This window comes from Natator depressus, chromosome 13, assembly GCF_965152275.1.
Source record: "Natator depressus isolate rNatDep1 chromosome 13, rNatDep2.hap1, whole genome shotgun sequence".
NCBI classification, from domain to species: Eukaryota; Metazoa; Chordata; order Testudines; family Cheloniidae; genus Natator; species Natator depressus.
This window is the reverse complement of record NC_134246.1, coordinates 1,239,386-1,250,759: the sequence shown is the minus strand read 5'-3', so window position 1 is coordinate 1,250,759 and position 11,374 is coordinate 1,239,386. Positions and strand designations below refer to the sequence as shown.

The 11,374-nt window shown below is 64.1% G+C and overlaps 1 protein-coding gene across 1 annotated transcript in view; it reads left to right on the top strand.

Moving 5' to 3' along the window:
* Positions 1-1,703: 1,703 nt before the first annotated feature.
* The window catches only part of LOC141997643 (uncharacterized), a gene marked incomplete at its 3' end in the record, with an annotated part of 28,342 nt that continues 18,671 nt past the window's right edge, over positions 1,704-11,374 (top strand). The window contains exons 1-11 of the mRNA XM_074970070.1: positions 1,704-1,810; positions 2,368-2,508; positions 3,469-3,609; positions 4,446-4,589; positions 5,674-5,817; positions 6,399-6,539; positions 6,716-6,859; positions 7,506-7,646; positions 8,577-8,744; positions 9,386-9,529; positions 9,816-9,956. Of these exons, the coding sequence (XP_074826171.1) occupies positions 1,726-1,810; positions 2,368-2,508; positions 3,469-3,609; positions 4,446-4,589; positions 5,674-5,817; positions 6,399-6,539; positions 6,716-6,859; positions 7,506-7,646; positions 8,577-8,744; positions 9,386-9,529; positions 9,816-9,956 (1,534 nt within the window). The remainder of the gene's footprint in view (positions 1,811-2,367; positions 2,509-3,468; positions 3,610-4,445; positions 4,590-5,673; positions 5,818-6,398; positions 6,540-6,715; positions 6,860-7,505; positions 7,647-8,576; positions 8,745-9,385; positions 9,530-9,815; positions 9,957-11,374) is intronic.

Below are 11,374 nucleotides of genomic sequence, written 5' to 3'. Positions count from 1 at the left end.
CAGGCTGGCTGGCAGCGCTGCATTGTTCTCTGCTCAGTGTTTGTTTAAACCGAGCCCCAGGCAGCAGGAGAGGCCGGGCCCCATTGCTGAATCACACACTGGTCTCCTCTCTCCCTGGGATCAGAAGCCCCAGCCCCGGGGAGCTTGGACCCTGGCACAGCGGGATGCATGGGCTCAGGTCCCAGCTCTGCACCCGGCTGGCATGGGCTGGGTGTATCAGAGACCTGCACTCTTGCTAATCACAGGGGGGGCAACATGGGCTGATGTGGGCACCAGACATGGGCGTGTCTGAGCCTCCGCTGGAAAGGGCCCTCCCTTAGCGGGGGGGAGGGGGGGGTCGCTGTGTGGCAGAGTCCCTCCCCTTGCCCCTGAGTAGGCGGGGGAGGGTTACTGCATGCCCAGGACTCTGCCCTCTACGCCCATCCCTGCACAGTGGCCACACCAGCTACGCTCAGCGTGTGCTGCCAGGTGCAGATGGCGCTTGCCCCTTGCGCGGGGCCCAGCAGAGCCCAGGCAGCAGAAAGGAGGAGGCCCCTGGGGCTGGGCTGGGATAGGCTGCAGGCACCAGCTGGCTGCCCCGTGTGACAAAGCGGGACTGTTCATGTTTCCTCTGAATAGTGTAGGGGTGCCTCAGTTTCCCCTGTGCAGTTCTTAAGTATCTAGGTGGTGAGATAAGGGTGTATGATCGTTGCAGAGCCCTAGAGGGCAGGTGTGTGCAGGGGTCTGGACACAGAGAATGGCCGACACCCTGTTTCCTGACACCCCGGACCCCTGGCGAACACCCCGCTGGGAATGTCTATTCCTAACCCCATCAGCAGGCAGGAAGAGTGCCAGGAGGCACCGGGATGGCTCTTGGCGAAGGTGGCGATGGCTTGGTGCAGGTGTTTGAGGGCAGCTGTGCCCAGGGACCCTGAACACACCATGGACCCTGAGTCATTTGCAGAGCCGCCTGGCAGTGCGGATCCGGCTGGGCCCTGGCATATCCTGACCACTCTGAATCCCGGCACGTGGTCCCCTTCACCCTGCAATCCAGCCAGGCTCCCCCTGCTCCCCCGTTCCACTCCACTGGCGTCTCTGCCAGGCAGCTCAGCCGGGGCGGGGATTTCGGCTCCCATGGGAGGCGGGCAGAACAGGCCGCCACCACGACGCTTCCCGCCTGGAACGTGGCGAACACTCGCGAACGGCGCTCCCACGGCTTGCAGCCCTGGCACCGTCACTGTCCAGCTAGATCCTGGCCAGCACGACCCAGGGAACCAGCCGCTTGGAATGGACAGCGCAGCTGGCCAGACAGAGCCGGGGTTCCCAGCGGGAAGATTCACACCAGACACCTGGGGCCGGGAGCGGTGCAGGGTGCACCGTGTGGCTTGTATGCCCATCACAGCAGGCTGGCCTGGGGCAACCAAATGCTGGCATCAAAGTGCCGGAGGAGGAGCTCCAGACAGAGGAACGCAGTGGTGAGCAGGAGGGAGGCAGACTCCCCGGAGAGCGCTGTGGGCTGCCTGCCCAGCTCTGCTCCGACATCCGGATTAACATTGTGCTGAGCAGGCCCACAGCGCGGCCCCCGCTCCCAGCGCTGCTTCTCCAGCCAACGCACTGTGAATAGAATGAGCTGGACTCTGGCAGGTGAGCCAGCCCCTCCCCGGCCTGACCCAGCCCCCTCTGGGCCACAGTTTAAATCCTGGCCTGGCTCAGTTCCGGGCACTCAGACCTGGCTCCCGGCACACCATGGAGTCAGGAGGCATCTTCCTCCCCCTGGGGCTCCTGGCCGTCTGGGCCACGCTGCCACCTGCGTGGGGGCAGGAGAAAGGAGGTTAGTAACAGACGAGTGCTAGACTCACAGAGCTGGATCTATGTAGCTTAACAATGGGGTGAGCTGATCCCCGTCTCTTGCGTACCGGCCTGGGGAACAAACATTCACTAAGGGGCTCTCCGGTCTAGCTGAGGAAAGTCCAACACTGTCCAGGGGCTGGAAGTGGAAGCGAGGCAAATTCAGACTGGAAATAGGGTGTTGTACATTTTTAACAGTGCCGGTTGGAACAGTCACCAGCATTTGTGGTGGATTCTCCATCACTGACCAGTTTTTAACTCCACTGGCTGGTTTTCTAACAGAGCCACGCTAGGAATTGTTTGGGAGCAGGTCCCTGGCCTGTGCTATACCGGAGGTGAGGCTAGATGATCAGTGGTTCCTTCTGGCTGGGAATCTATGCAGCTTTGAGTACAGAGAGTGGTCACCTCCCAGCCCAGCAGATGCCACCTGTCCTCTCAGGTGGAGGCAGGTAGCTATGTTCTTATTCCTCAAACCATATAGCTGGGTCCACTCGGTGCAGCCGCTCGCAGATGGGCTCCAGTCTCCTTTCTCTGCTACAGGTAAAGTGGGTGAATGTCCAGCAGGGAGGATTGAGTTTGTGCGTCCCTCCAGGATCTACTGTCTCTCAGACCGGAGCTGCCCAGGGAACGAGAAGTGCTGCAATACTGGGCATATGAGAACCTGTCTCCTCCCTGACAGAGGTATGTGCTGCTCTCCCTGATTGTCGAAGGGACCCTCTGCAGAGACAGTGGGGGAGCGGCTCAGAGCATGGCAGCAGGGCAAGCAAACCATGAGAATGGGCAGGGATGGAATGTAATACTCAGGGACCATACAGGAGAGCAGTCGGTGCCTTTGGAGGACCATGGCCCTGCGCCATTGATTTATTCACCAAAGATACAGCTGGTACAGCTGGAGTCACTAGATAGTGCTGTTTGCTTAGCCTGATGTTCTTGTTCTTAGTGCGCAAGATGGGTATGGTCTTTGCACCGCAGGATTAGCAGCACAGCACTTCTTCCGTTTCCGTGGGGTGAGCTGCTGCAAATAGCAGGGGAGTTCGCCTCTGCCTTCATCTCTCACTAGAACCACCTCCTGGGCACTGGGGTTGGGGCTGAGTGCTCTAAAAGAGGAAACAGCATGCATGCCCTTTGTGACCACCTCTGCTCCAGGACTGCTGTATGTACTATAAATAAACAAGCTCCACCCAGCACCCAGACTCTGCCTCCAGATTTCTCTTCCAATGGGAGACCAATCTGCAAGGCCCCAAAGCCTGCTACTGCTTGGCAAAGGGGCGACCCAGCGGAGTGGCCAGCCCCAAGCAGGGCAGCAGACCCTCAGAGCGCTGGGGAGCCGACTGACAGGTGAGGCTGTTCAGGCAAGCTGGAGCGGCTTGGCTGGGATATCTAAGGTTGCAGAGCATCTAGTGCAAACTCGAGGGGCTGGAGCCATCAGCCCGGCAGCCTGTGCTCCCAGCTGGCTTTCCCGCCATTGAATGCACAGCCGGGGAAGCAGCAGAAGCCCCTGTGTTGTGCTACCCTCATCTTGCATGTGTATGGGGACTCCATTCCCAGCACACCCACTGAGGCAGCTGCAAGGGCCCCTTGGAGGGGCAAGCCCGCCTCTCCTGGGCACAGCGACTGCACTGTGCGTCTCCTGTTCTGCAGTGAACCCAGGCTACTGCCCGGAGCCCAACACCAGGGTGGCGGAGCCCTGCCTGGTGAGCTGCCGGAATGACTCTGCGTGTGCCGGAGGGGCCAAGTGCTGTGCCGAGGGCTGCCGTGTTCGCTGCACGAGTGCCCAGCCAGGTGAGGCCCATGGGAGCGCATGACCTTTTGGCTCTGTGATCCCCACCCCCAGCTGTGCCCTGGGACAGGCTGGTTGGCTGGCTGATGTACAAGGAGGGCAGCGACAGGCCGTGACCAAGGGCCACCCTGCTGCTTCCCAGGGCACTGCCCAGCTGCTGCTGCCTGGGGAAAGATCCCGTCCCTGGGCCAGGCTGGAGGCACTGCACCCTCCGTGCAGACACAAGACAAGAATGGCCCCAGCCAGCCCCCACATGTGCCCTGCCCCCCCTCTCAGGAGAGATGCTGGCCAGGAGTGTCTGCGCTGCCCGCTGCTTATGGATCTAGACCCCACTGTGCTTTGGCACGGGCTGTGGGAGCCGCTGAGCAGCAGCCTGGGCCTGGCCCCAGATGAAGGCCCTGACGTTCCAGCCCATGGCCTGCAGCTCCAAACTTGTCCCTCCCCGGGGGACCCAGAGGGAGGGAATCGCCCCGGGACAGCAGTGCTGCCCATGGGCCGGGCTGAGTGTGGCATGTTCCCTGCACCCACAGAAGGTGTCACTGCCCCTCTCGATCACACACCCAACACTGCTCTGCATGGCATAACGACTGCCCTATAGCAACGGGGAGAAGGGTCAGGAAGTGAGGGCAGAGACCCTGGCACCACGTAAAAGCCTGGGGCAGCGGGCACAGGGACTGGGCAGGGCAGGCCCTGGGGCAGGGGGTACGGCCTTCCCTCCCGGCTGGCTGTGGCCTGGAGAGCTCTCCAGGCAGGCCTGGGGTCGGACAGCTGGCGGGGCCGGGGGTCGGGTGCTTATGTCTCTGCTGAGCTGCACCCTGAGCTGTCGTCTCGCTTCCAGCCAAGCCTGGCGCCTGCCCGCAGAGACGAGTGTCGCAGGATTTCACTCCTTGCACAAACCAGTGCGATGACGACAGGCACTGCCCCGAGGGCCAGAAATGCTGCTTTGCTGGCTGCGGCCTGGCCTGCATGAGCCCCTACACAGGTACCAGCGCGAATCTGACCCACTCTGACGAAGTGGGACTGTTCTTAATGTTTCCTCTGAATAGTGTGGGGGTGCCTCAGTTTCCCCTAGGCAGTTCTTAAATATCTAGGCGGTGGGATAAGGGTGTATGATCATTGCAGGGCAGGTGTGTGCAGGGGTCTGGACACACAGAATGGCCAACACCCTGTTTCCTGGCAACGGATGGCCTGGGCCCTTCCCCCCTGCAAGGTGAGAGCTAAAGGGTTGGAGAACAAAGGAATCCGGTGACCTCCTGGCCCGGGAAAGGGACAAAGCCCAGAGGGGGGGGGCTGGAGAGAGTTTCAGTTTGGGGCTGGCTGGGGACATGGAGTGAAGTACAGACGTGGTTGTCTGGGTCACTGCCCCCCAAAATGGACCCAGCTGCAGGGTCCGGTTCTCTGCACCTGCAAACTCTGTGTTAGACCATGTTCCTGTCATCTAAGAAACCCCTGTTTTACTGGCTGGCTGAGAGTCACGTCTGACTGTGGAGTTGGGGGGCAGGACCCTCTGGCTTCCCCAGGAGCCCCGCCTGGGCGGACTCGCTGTGGGAAGCGCACGGAGGGGCAGAGGAGGCTGAATGCTCCGAGGTCAGACCCAGGAAGGTGGAAGCTGTGTGAGCTCCTTGCCCTGCAGACAGGCTGCTCCCCGAGAGGAGACTTCCCTAGAGTCCTGCCTGGCTTCGTGGGGAGCAGTTCCAGAGCATCGCCCGGGGACTCTGTGACACCCATGCACGGCTGCTACCCAGCAGGATCCCAGCCCTGCGGCACCAGGGATCGGCACCCCCCTCCACACTCACCCCAGCAGCTGGCTCCATGCACACTGGTCCCAGGAGCGGGTCCTAATCCCATTCAGCTCACGCATGAGTGCAGAGGCCTCCCATGCTGGGGCTGCACGCGCTGGGGTCTCCATCCCATGAGCCCAGATACAGCTCCCAGGCACACATCCACACGCATGTGCACACCCAGACACACGCGTCACGTGGGTCTGGCTCACCCGGTGCTAAGGGAAAGCCGGGCCCCTCTGCGCCGCCCCAGGCAGGCCGTGCTCAGGCCCCCTCTTTCCCCAGAGAAGGCCGGCGTGTGCCCAGCCGTGCAGCTGGAGCAGCCCGAGGGGCTGTGCCTGGACGCGTGTGTGGACGACGCTGACTGCCCAGGAGACGAGAAGTGCTGTGCCACAGGCTGTGGCTACAAGTGCCGAGTGCCCCTTGCAGGTACTCCCCCTCCCGGAGCCCAGCCCCTGCTCTGCAGCCCACGCGCCGAGGGTGCCCAGCCACCCGGCACCACCAGGTGAGGCTGGGAGCCCGCTGAGCTGGCGGGAATCCTGCTCTAGGATCCCCCTGAGCAGCCTTCGCGATGGGCTCTGGGCCAGGCGGGAGTATGTGGCAGTGACTGGGATGCGCTTCTGGACCTCTTAATAAAGAACAAGGGGAAACCCAGCCACCTTGTCAATAAATCAGCTCAATAAAATAGGGAAGGACCCGCCCCCAGCCGGAGCCAGCCCCGAACGGAGTGTTAGGGCCAGCCCAGGCCAGGCGAGTGCATCACGCTCCTCCTCTGGCCGCTGGCCGGGGCGAGGTGGGACGCTGGGCTGGCCGTGCCTGGGCTGAGCCGTCTGGCACCCACGGGGGACGTGGGCAGCAGGCTGGGAAATAGCCAACAGGGCAGGAGTGGACGGTGGGGTCTGCGGGCAGGGAGCCCAGGGAGCAGGCGGCCGGCCGGCGTGTCAGCGGGGGCCGGGGGCCGGTCGGCTGTCTCCAGGCGGCCAGGCAGGGGACCCTGCTCTGTGTTCCAGTGCGGCCCGGCGTGTGCCCAGCCGTAGCCCAGCGGTTTCTTGTCTCGTGCCTGCGGATGTGTCGGAGCGACAGCGACTGCCCCGCCGCGAGGAAATGCTGCAGCAATGGCTGTGGGCGGCTCTGCATGGCGCCCGTGCTCGGTAAGGTCATGCCCTCTCCCCACGTCCATCGCTGACCCCGCGTTGGCTCCCAGCCCTGTGGGGCAGCGACCTTCCCGCAGCCTGTTCATGCCACTCAGCAGACGGCGGCTGGACCGGGGCCTGTCTTTGCCCTGCCCCTCGCTCCACGCTCTGCCCTGCCTTTCCCTGCATTGCAGTGAAGCCCGGCCTGTGCCCAGCTCGAGCCCCCGAGGGCAGCGAGGACCCATGTTTTTTTCGATGCCTGAAGGACAGTGACTGTCCAGGGAACGGGAAGTGCTGCTTGATCCACTGTGGCCGCGCCTGCCTCTCCCCGACGCAGGGTAAGAGCTCTCGGGACGTCCCGGGGGCGATGGCCTTGGACCGGAGCAGGTGCTGATCACTGGTCAATGAGGGGCCAGGACCCCACCCCCAGACCTGCCCTGCAGGATCCCGGCCTCCCCAGGGGCTCAGAGGCTCAGCGGAGGCTGGTCTGGATGTTGCTCCCCGGAGCGGGACCTGCACGGAAAGGTTATGGCTGGGGCACGGAGCGGGCGAGTGCTGAAGACAGCAGCTGAGAGCAGAAAGGGCAGCGTCTGTGGGCGCAGGGAGCCGGGGGACCCATGGGGAAGGCGGGACACTAGCAGGGAGCTGTGGAGACCACACCACAGGGCAGCTGTAGAGACTGGGGTCTCCCTGGCCTCTCCAGCCTGGTGCTTTGTGCATCCCCTCAGCCCTAGGAGGGGTGGTGGGGCTCCAGCAGGAGGAGGGATTAGAGCTCTGGCAAGCAGAGGTCGGGGGGCTCCAGTGGGCGCAGGTGGGGGGGCTTCTGGCGGGCGGGGGGCTCCAGCAGGCAGGGGGGTGCAGCGGGCAGAGGTGGGGGTGCTCCAGCGGGCACGGGGGGTCGAGTGGGTGGAGGTGGGGGGGCCTCTGGCGGGCAGGGGGGCTCCTGCGGGCGGGGTCCAACGCTGCGGCTCTCGTGCGTTGCAGTGAAGCCCGGTGCGTGCCCAGCGGCGCTCAGAGGCTCCCTGGGGCCCTGCGTGGAGGGATGCCGCAGCGACAGCGACTGCAGCAAAGCGGAGAAGTGCTGCAGCACCGGCTGCGGCCATGTCTGCAAGCCACCCAGCGAGGGTAAGGGGGCCTGAGAGTCACCTGCCTCCCCTGTCCTGCGGAGGGCTGCCAGCTTCCTAATCCCACAAAGCCAAACAGCCTTGCCCAGCCCTCGCTCACTCCATCCCCCTCCCTCTGTCGCTCGCTCTCCCCCACCCTCACTCACTTGCTCCTTTTGACCGGGCTGGGGAAAGAGCTTGGGGTGCAGGAGGGGGGGAAGGCTCTATCTGGGGGTGCGAGCTCCGGGGTGGGGACAGAAATTAGGGGTTCAGGGTGTGGGAGAGGGGTTCAGGGCTGGGAGAGGGAGTTTGGGTGCGGGAGGGGGTGTGGGGTGTGGGCTCCAGGCAGCACTTGCCTTGTGGGGTTCCCCAGAAGCAGCGATATGTTTCTCGGCTCCTAGGCATCGGGGTGGCCAGGTGGCTCTGCACGGTGCACACTGCATCCGCCCAGAGGCACTGCACTGCAGTTCCCATTGGCTGCAGTTCCCAGCCAATTGCAGCTGCGGAGCCGTCACGCAGGGCGGGGTGGGGGCAGTGAGCGCAGCCCCCCCAGCCGTCCCTCCGCCTAGGAGCCGAGGAATATGTTGCTGCTTCCAGGAGCTTTGCGGAGCCAGGAAGGGAGCCTGCCAGCCCCGCCAACCAGACTTTTAACGGCCCAGTCAGCTGTGCTGCCCGGAGCCATAAGGGTCGCTTTTTGACCGGGCATTCCAGTCAAAAACCAAACACCTGGCAACCTTGCTCGTCCCCTCAAGGCCAAGGCTGCACCCCTCCATTCACCGGGGGAGCCATGCTGGCCTCTGGCTGGGGTCCCTGAACTCCACCTGCAGAGCCCCTCCTCCCCATTGCCACGCGCAGCCCCGGCAGGACCCTGCCCCTGGCCCCCTGGGGAGCAGCGAGACCCTCTGTGGAGTCCCCCCTCTCTGGAACCCCCTCTCTCTGCCTGGGCACCCAGATATCTGCCAGCTCCCTGCCGAGATGGGCATCTGTGACGCCGACCTCCCTCGCTTCTTCTACAACACCAGCTCCGGGAAGTGTGACAGATTCATTTACGGGGGCTGCCGGGGGAACCCCAACAACTTCGAGGGGGAAGCGGAGTGTCTCCAGGCCTGCGGGGGCCCCGGTAAGGGACACAGGGCACCATACAGCCAGCCTGGGCCGGTGCTGGAGGCCCACCAGGGCTGAGCCCAAGGAGGTGGGGAAGAATCTACAGGCCCTGGCCTGCCGGCCTCCCTGGTCCTGGTTCCTCTATCCCAGCCACTAGTGAGCTGGGCCCCAGCCCCCTTGGCTCAGGAAAGGCTGCGACAGGCGCAGAGAGGAGGGTAGGGAAGCCAGGATCTGCGGGATCCCGGGGGAGCCGCTCCCGTTGGGCAGAGGGGCTCGCGCTGCTCCCCCTGGGAAAGAGACACATGGAGGGCGACAGGACGGAGGGCCGCAGGGCAGAGGCGATGGCTCATCCCGTCTTCCCTGAGTCCAGTGATTGAACCAGAGGGGTGGGAATTAATAGGGATGAGGGGGCTGACAGCCGAGGGGGCTGGGGTTTCACCCCTCTCCTGGAAGCCTCTGACGCTGGCTGCTGTCCCTGAGGGGCAGGGGCGGGGAGCCAGAGCGGGGCAAGGCAGGGCTGAATGGGCCCAGATGTTCCTGTGGGGCCCGAAGCTGCTCTGGGCTGGGTGGGTCTGAGGGGGCCCCGAGGAGGGCAGGGCCCACGGGGGTGTTCCCGGCCCCAGCCAGCCCTTGAACTGTCTCTCTGTGTCTGCCCAGTGAGGCCGGGGGTCTGCCCTGCCCGGGCCGGAGAGGGCCAGGCTGACGAGTGCGTCTCGCCGTGCTCCAAGGACAGCGACTGCCCCGCCAGCGAGAAGTGTTGTCTCCGGAGCTGTGGACGGGCCTGTGCCCCGCCCGTGCAGGGTAAGGTGCCAGCAGCCCCGGGGGACACTGCCAGGGCCCTGCGCACGCGGGAGGGCCCCGCTCCATCGCATCCACGACGGGGGGGGGGGCATCTGTGTCCGTGCAGGGAGGAGGAATCCGAGCTGGGGCCCCAGCCCCATTGAGCCCCCGGACTGACCCCGGCTCTGCCCGGGCCCAGGGGCGCTTCGGGAGCCCGAAGGGGGCAGGGCTCTCTGTGCCTGGCTGCGCTGCCGTGGGGCCTGGGGGCTCGGCCCAGGCTTCTCTACCCCCGTTCTCGCTGTTGCAGTGAAGCTGGGCCGGTGCCGCAGGACGCTGTTCGTGTGCATGGGGGTCATCACCGCCGAATGCGACACCGACGCCGAGTGCCCCGGCTCGCACAAGTGCTGCCCAGTCGGCTGTGCCAGGAAGTGCGCCCCTGCTGAGACAGGTACGGGGCCCCTCTCTCCCCCTCCCCCTCGCCCAGCGCCGGCTCAGCCAGGGTCTCACGGGAGGGCGTGCCAGCCCGGGGGACAGCAGAGATCACAGCACGTGCCCTAGCTTGTGTGCAGGGGACACAAGGTGCCGCTGCACCAGGGAAGGACCTGGGAACCCCGCGCCCTCCTCAGGACACTAGGATGATGGCCCCACCCCATCGCACAGCTCCCGCCCAGGGTGGCTCTGGGCTGGCATGGGGGCCGGGTTCCCCACGAGTCTCTGGGATCTGGGAGCCATAGCAGAGCCTGTGGCTATGCAATAGGAGACTGTGGGCCCAGAGATGGTGTCCCTGGGCGCTGGAACTGCTCCCTACGAAGCCAGGCAGGACTCTGGGGAAGTCTCCTCTCTGGGAGCAGCCTGTCTGCAGGGCACACAGCTCACACAGCTTCCAGCTTCCTGGGTCTGACCTCGGAGCATTCAGCCTCCTCTGCCCCTCCGTGCGCTTCCCCCAGCAAGTCCACCCAGGCGGGGTCCTGGGGAAGCCAGAGGGTCCTGCCCCCCAACTCCGCAGTCAGACGTGACTCTCAGCCAGCCAGTAAAACAGAGGTTTATTAGACGACAGGAACATGATCTAACACAGAGCTTGCAGGTGCAGAGAACCGGACCCCTCAGCTGGGTCCATTTTGGGGGGCAGTGACCCAGACAACCACGTCCGCACTTCACTCCTCGTCCCCAACTGACTCCCCCTCCAGCCCCTTCTCCTCTGGGCTTTGTCCCTTTCCCGGGCCAGGAGGTCACCTGATTCCTTTGTTCTCCAAACCTTTAGCTCTCACCTTGCAGGAGGGAAGGGCCCAGGCCATCAGTTGCCAGGAAACAGGGTGTCGGCCATTCTGTGTGTCCAGACCCCTGTACACACCTGCCCTCTAGGGCTCTGCAATGATCATACACCCTTACCCCATCCCCTAGATACTTAAGAACTGCCTAGGGGAAACTGAGGCACACCCACACTATTCAGAGGAAACATTAAGAACAGTCCCACTTCGTCACAGATGGCACCCAGGATTTGGGACCATACCCCAAAGCCGCCCCACCTCTCTCCCCCCCAGCCACTGCTCACTGTCACGTTTCCCTGGGCAGCTGTACCTGACCCCCTCAGAACTCCAAGCTTCACCTTTCTTGGGGCAGGGTTCTGCCATCCTCTCCCCAGACAGGGCCTGAGGCTGCAGACGGCAGTGAATCACTGCGTGCTCTGCAGGCCGGTGGCAGCTCAGGCCCCTGGGAGCCGTGGCGGGGTCACCCAGCGATCTGCCGGCTCTCTGCCAGCAAAGCTCTCGTTATTCAGCACAAACGCACTTCGGAGAAAACTGGTCTCAAAGGAGTAAGCAGCATAGGCGCCCCTCTGCCCTGTGGGGACCTAGGCAGGTCTGACAG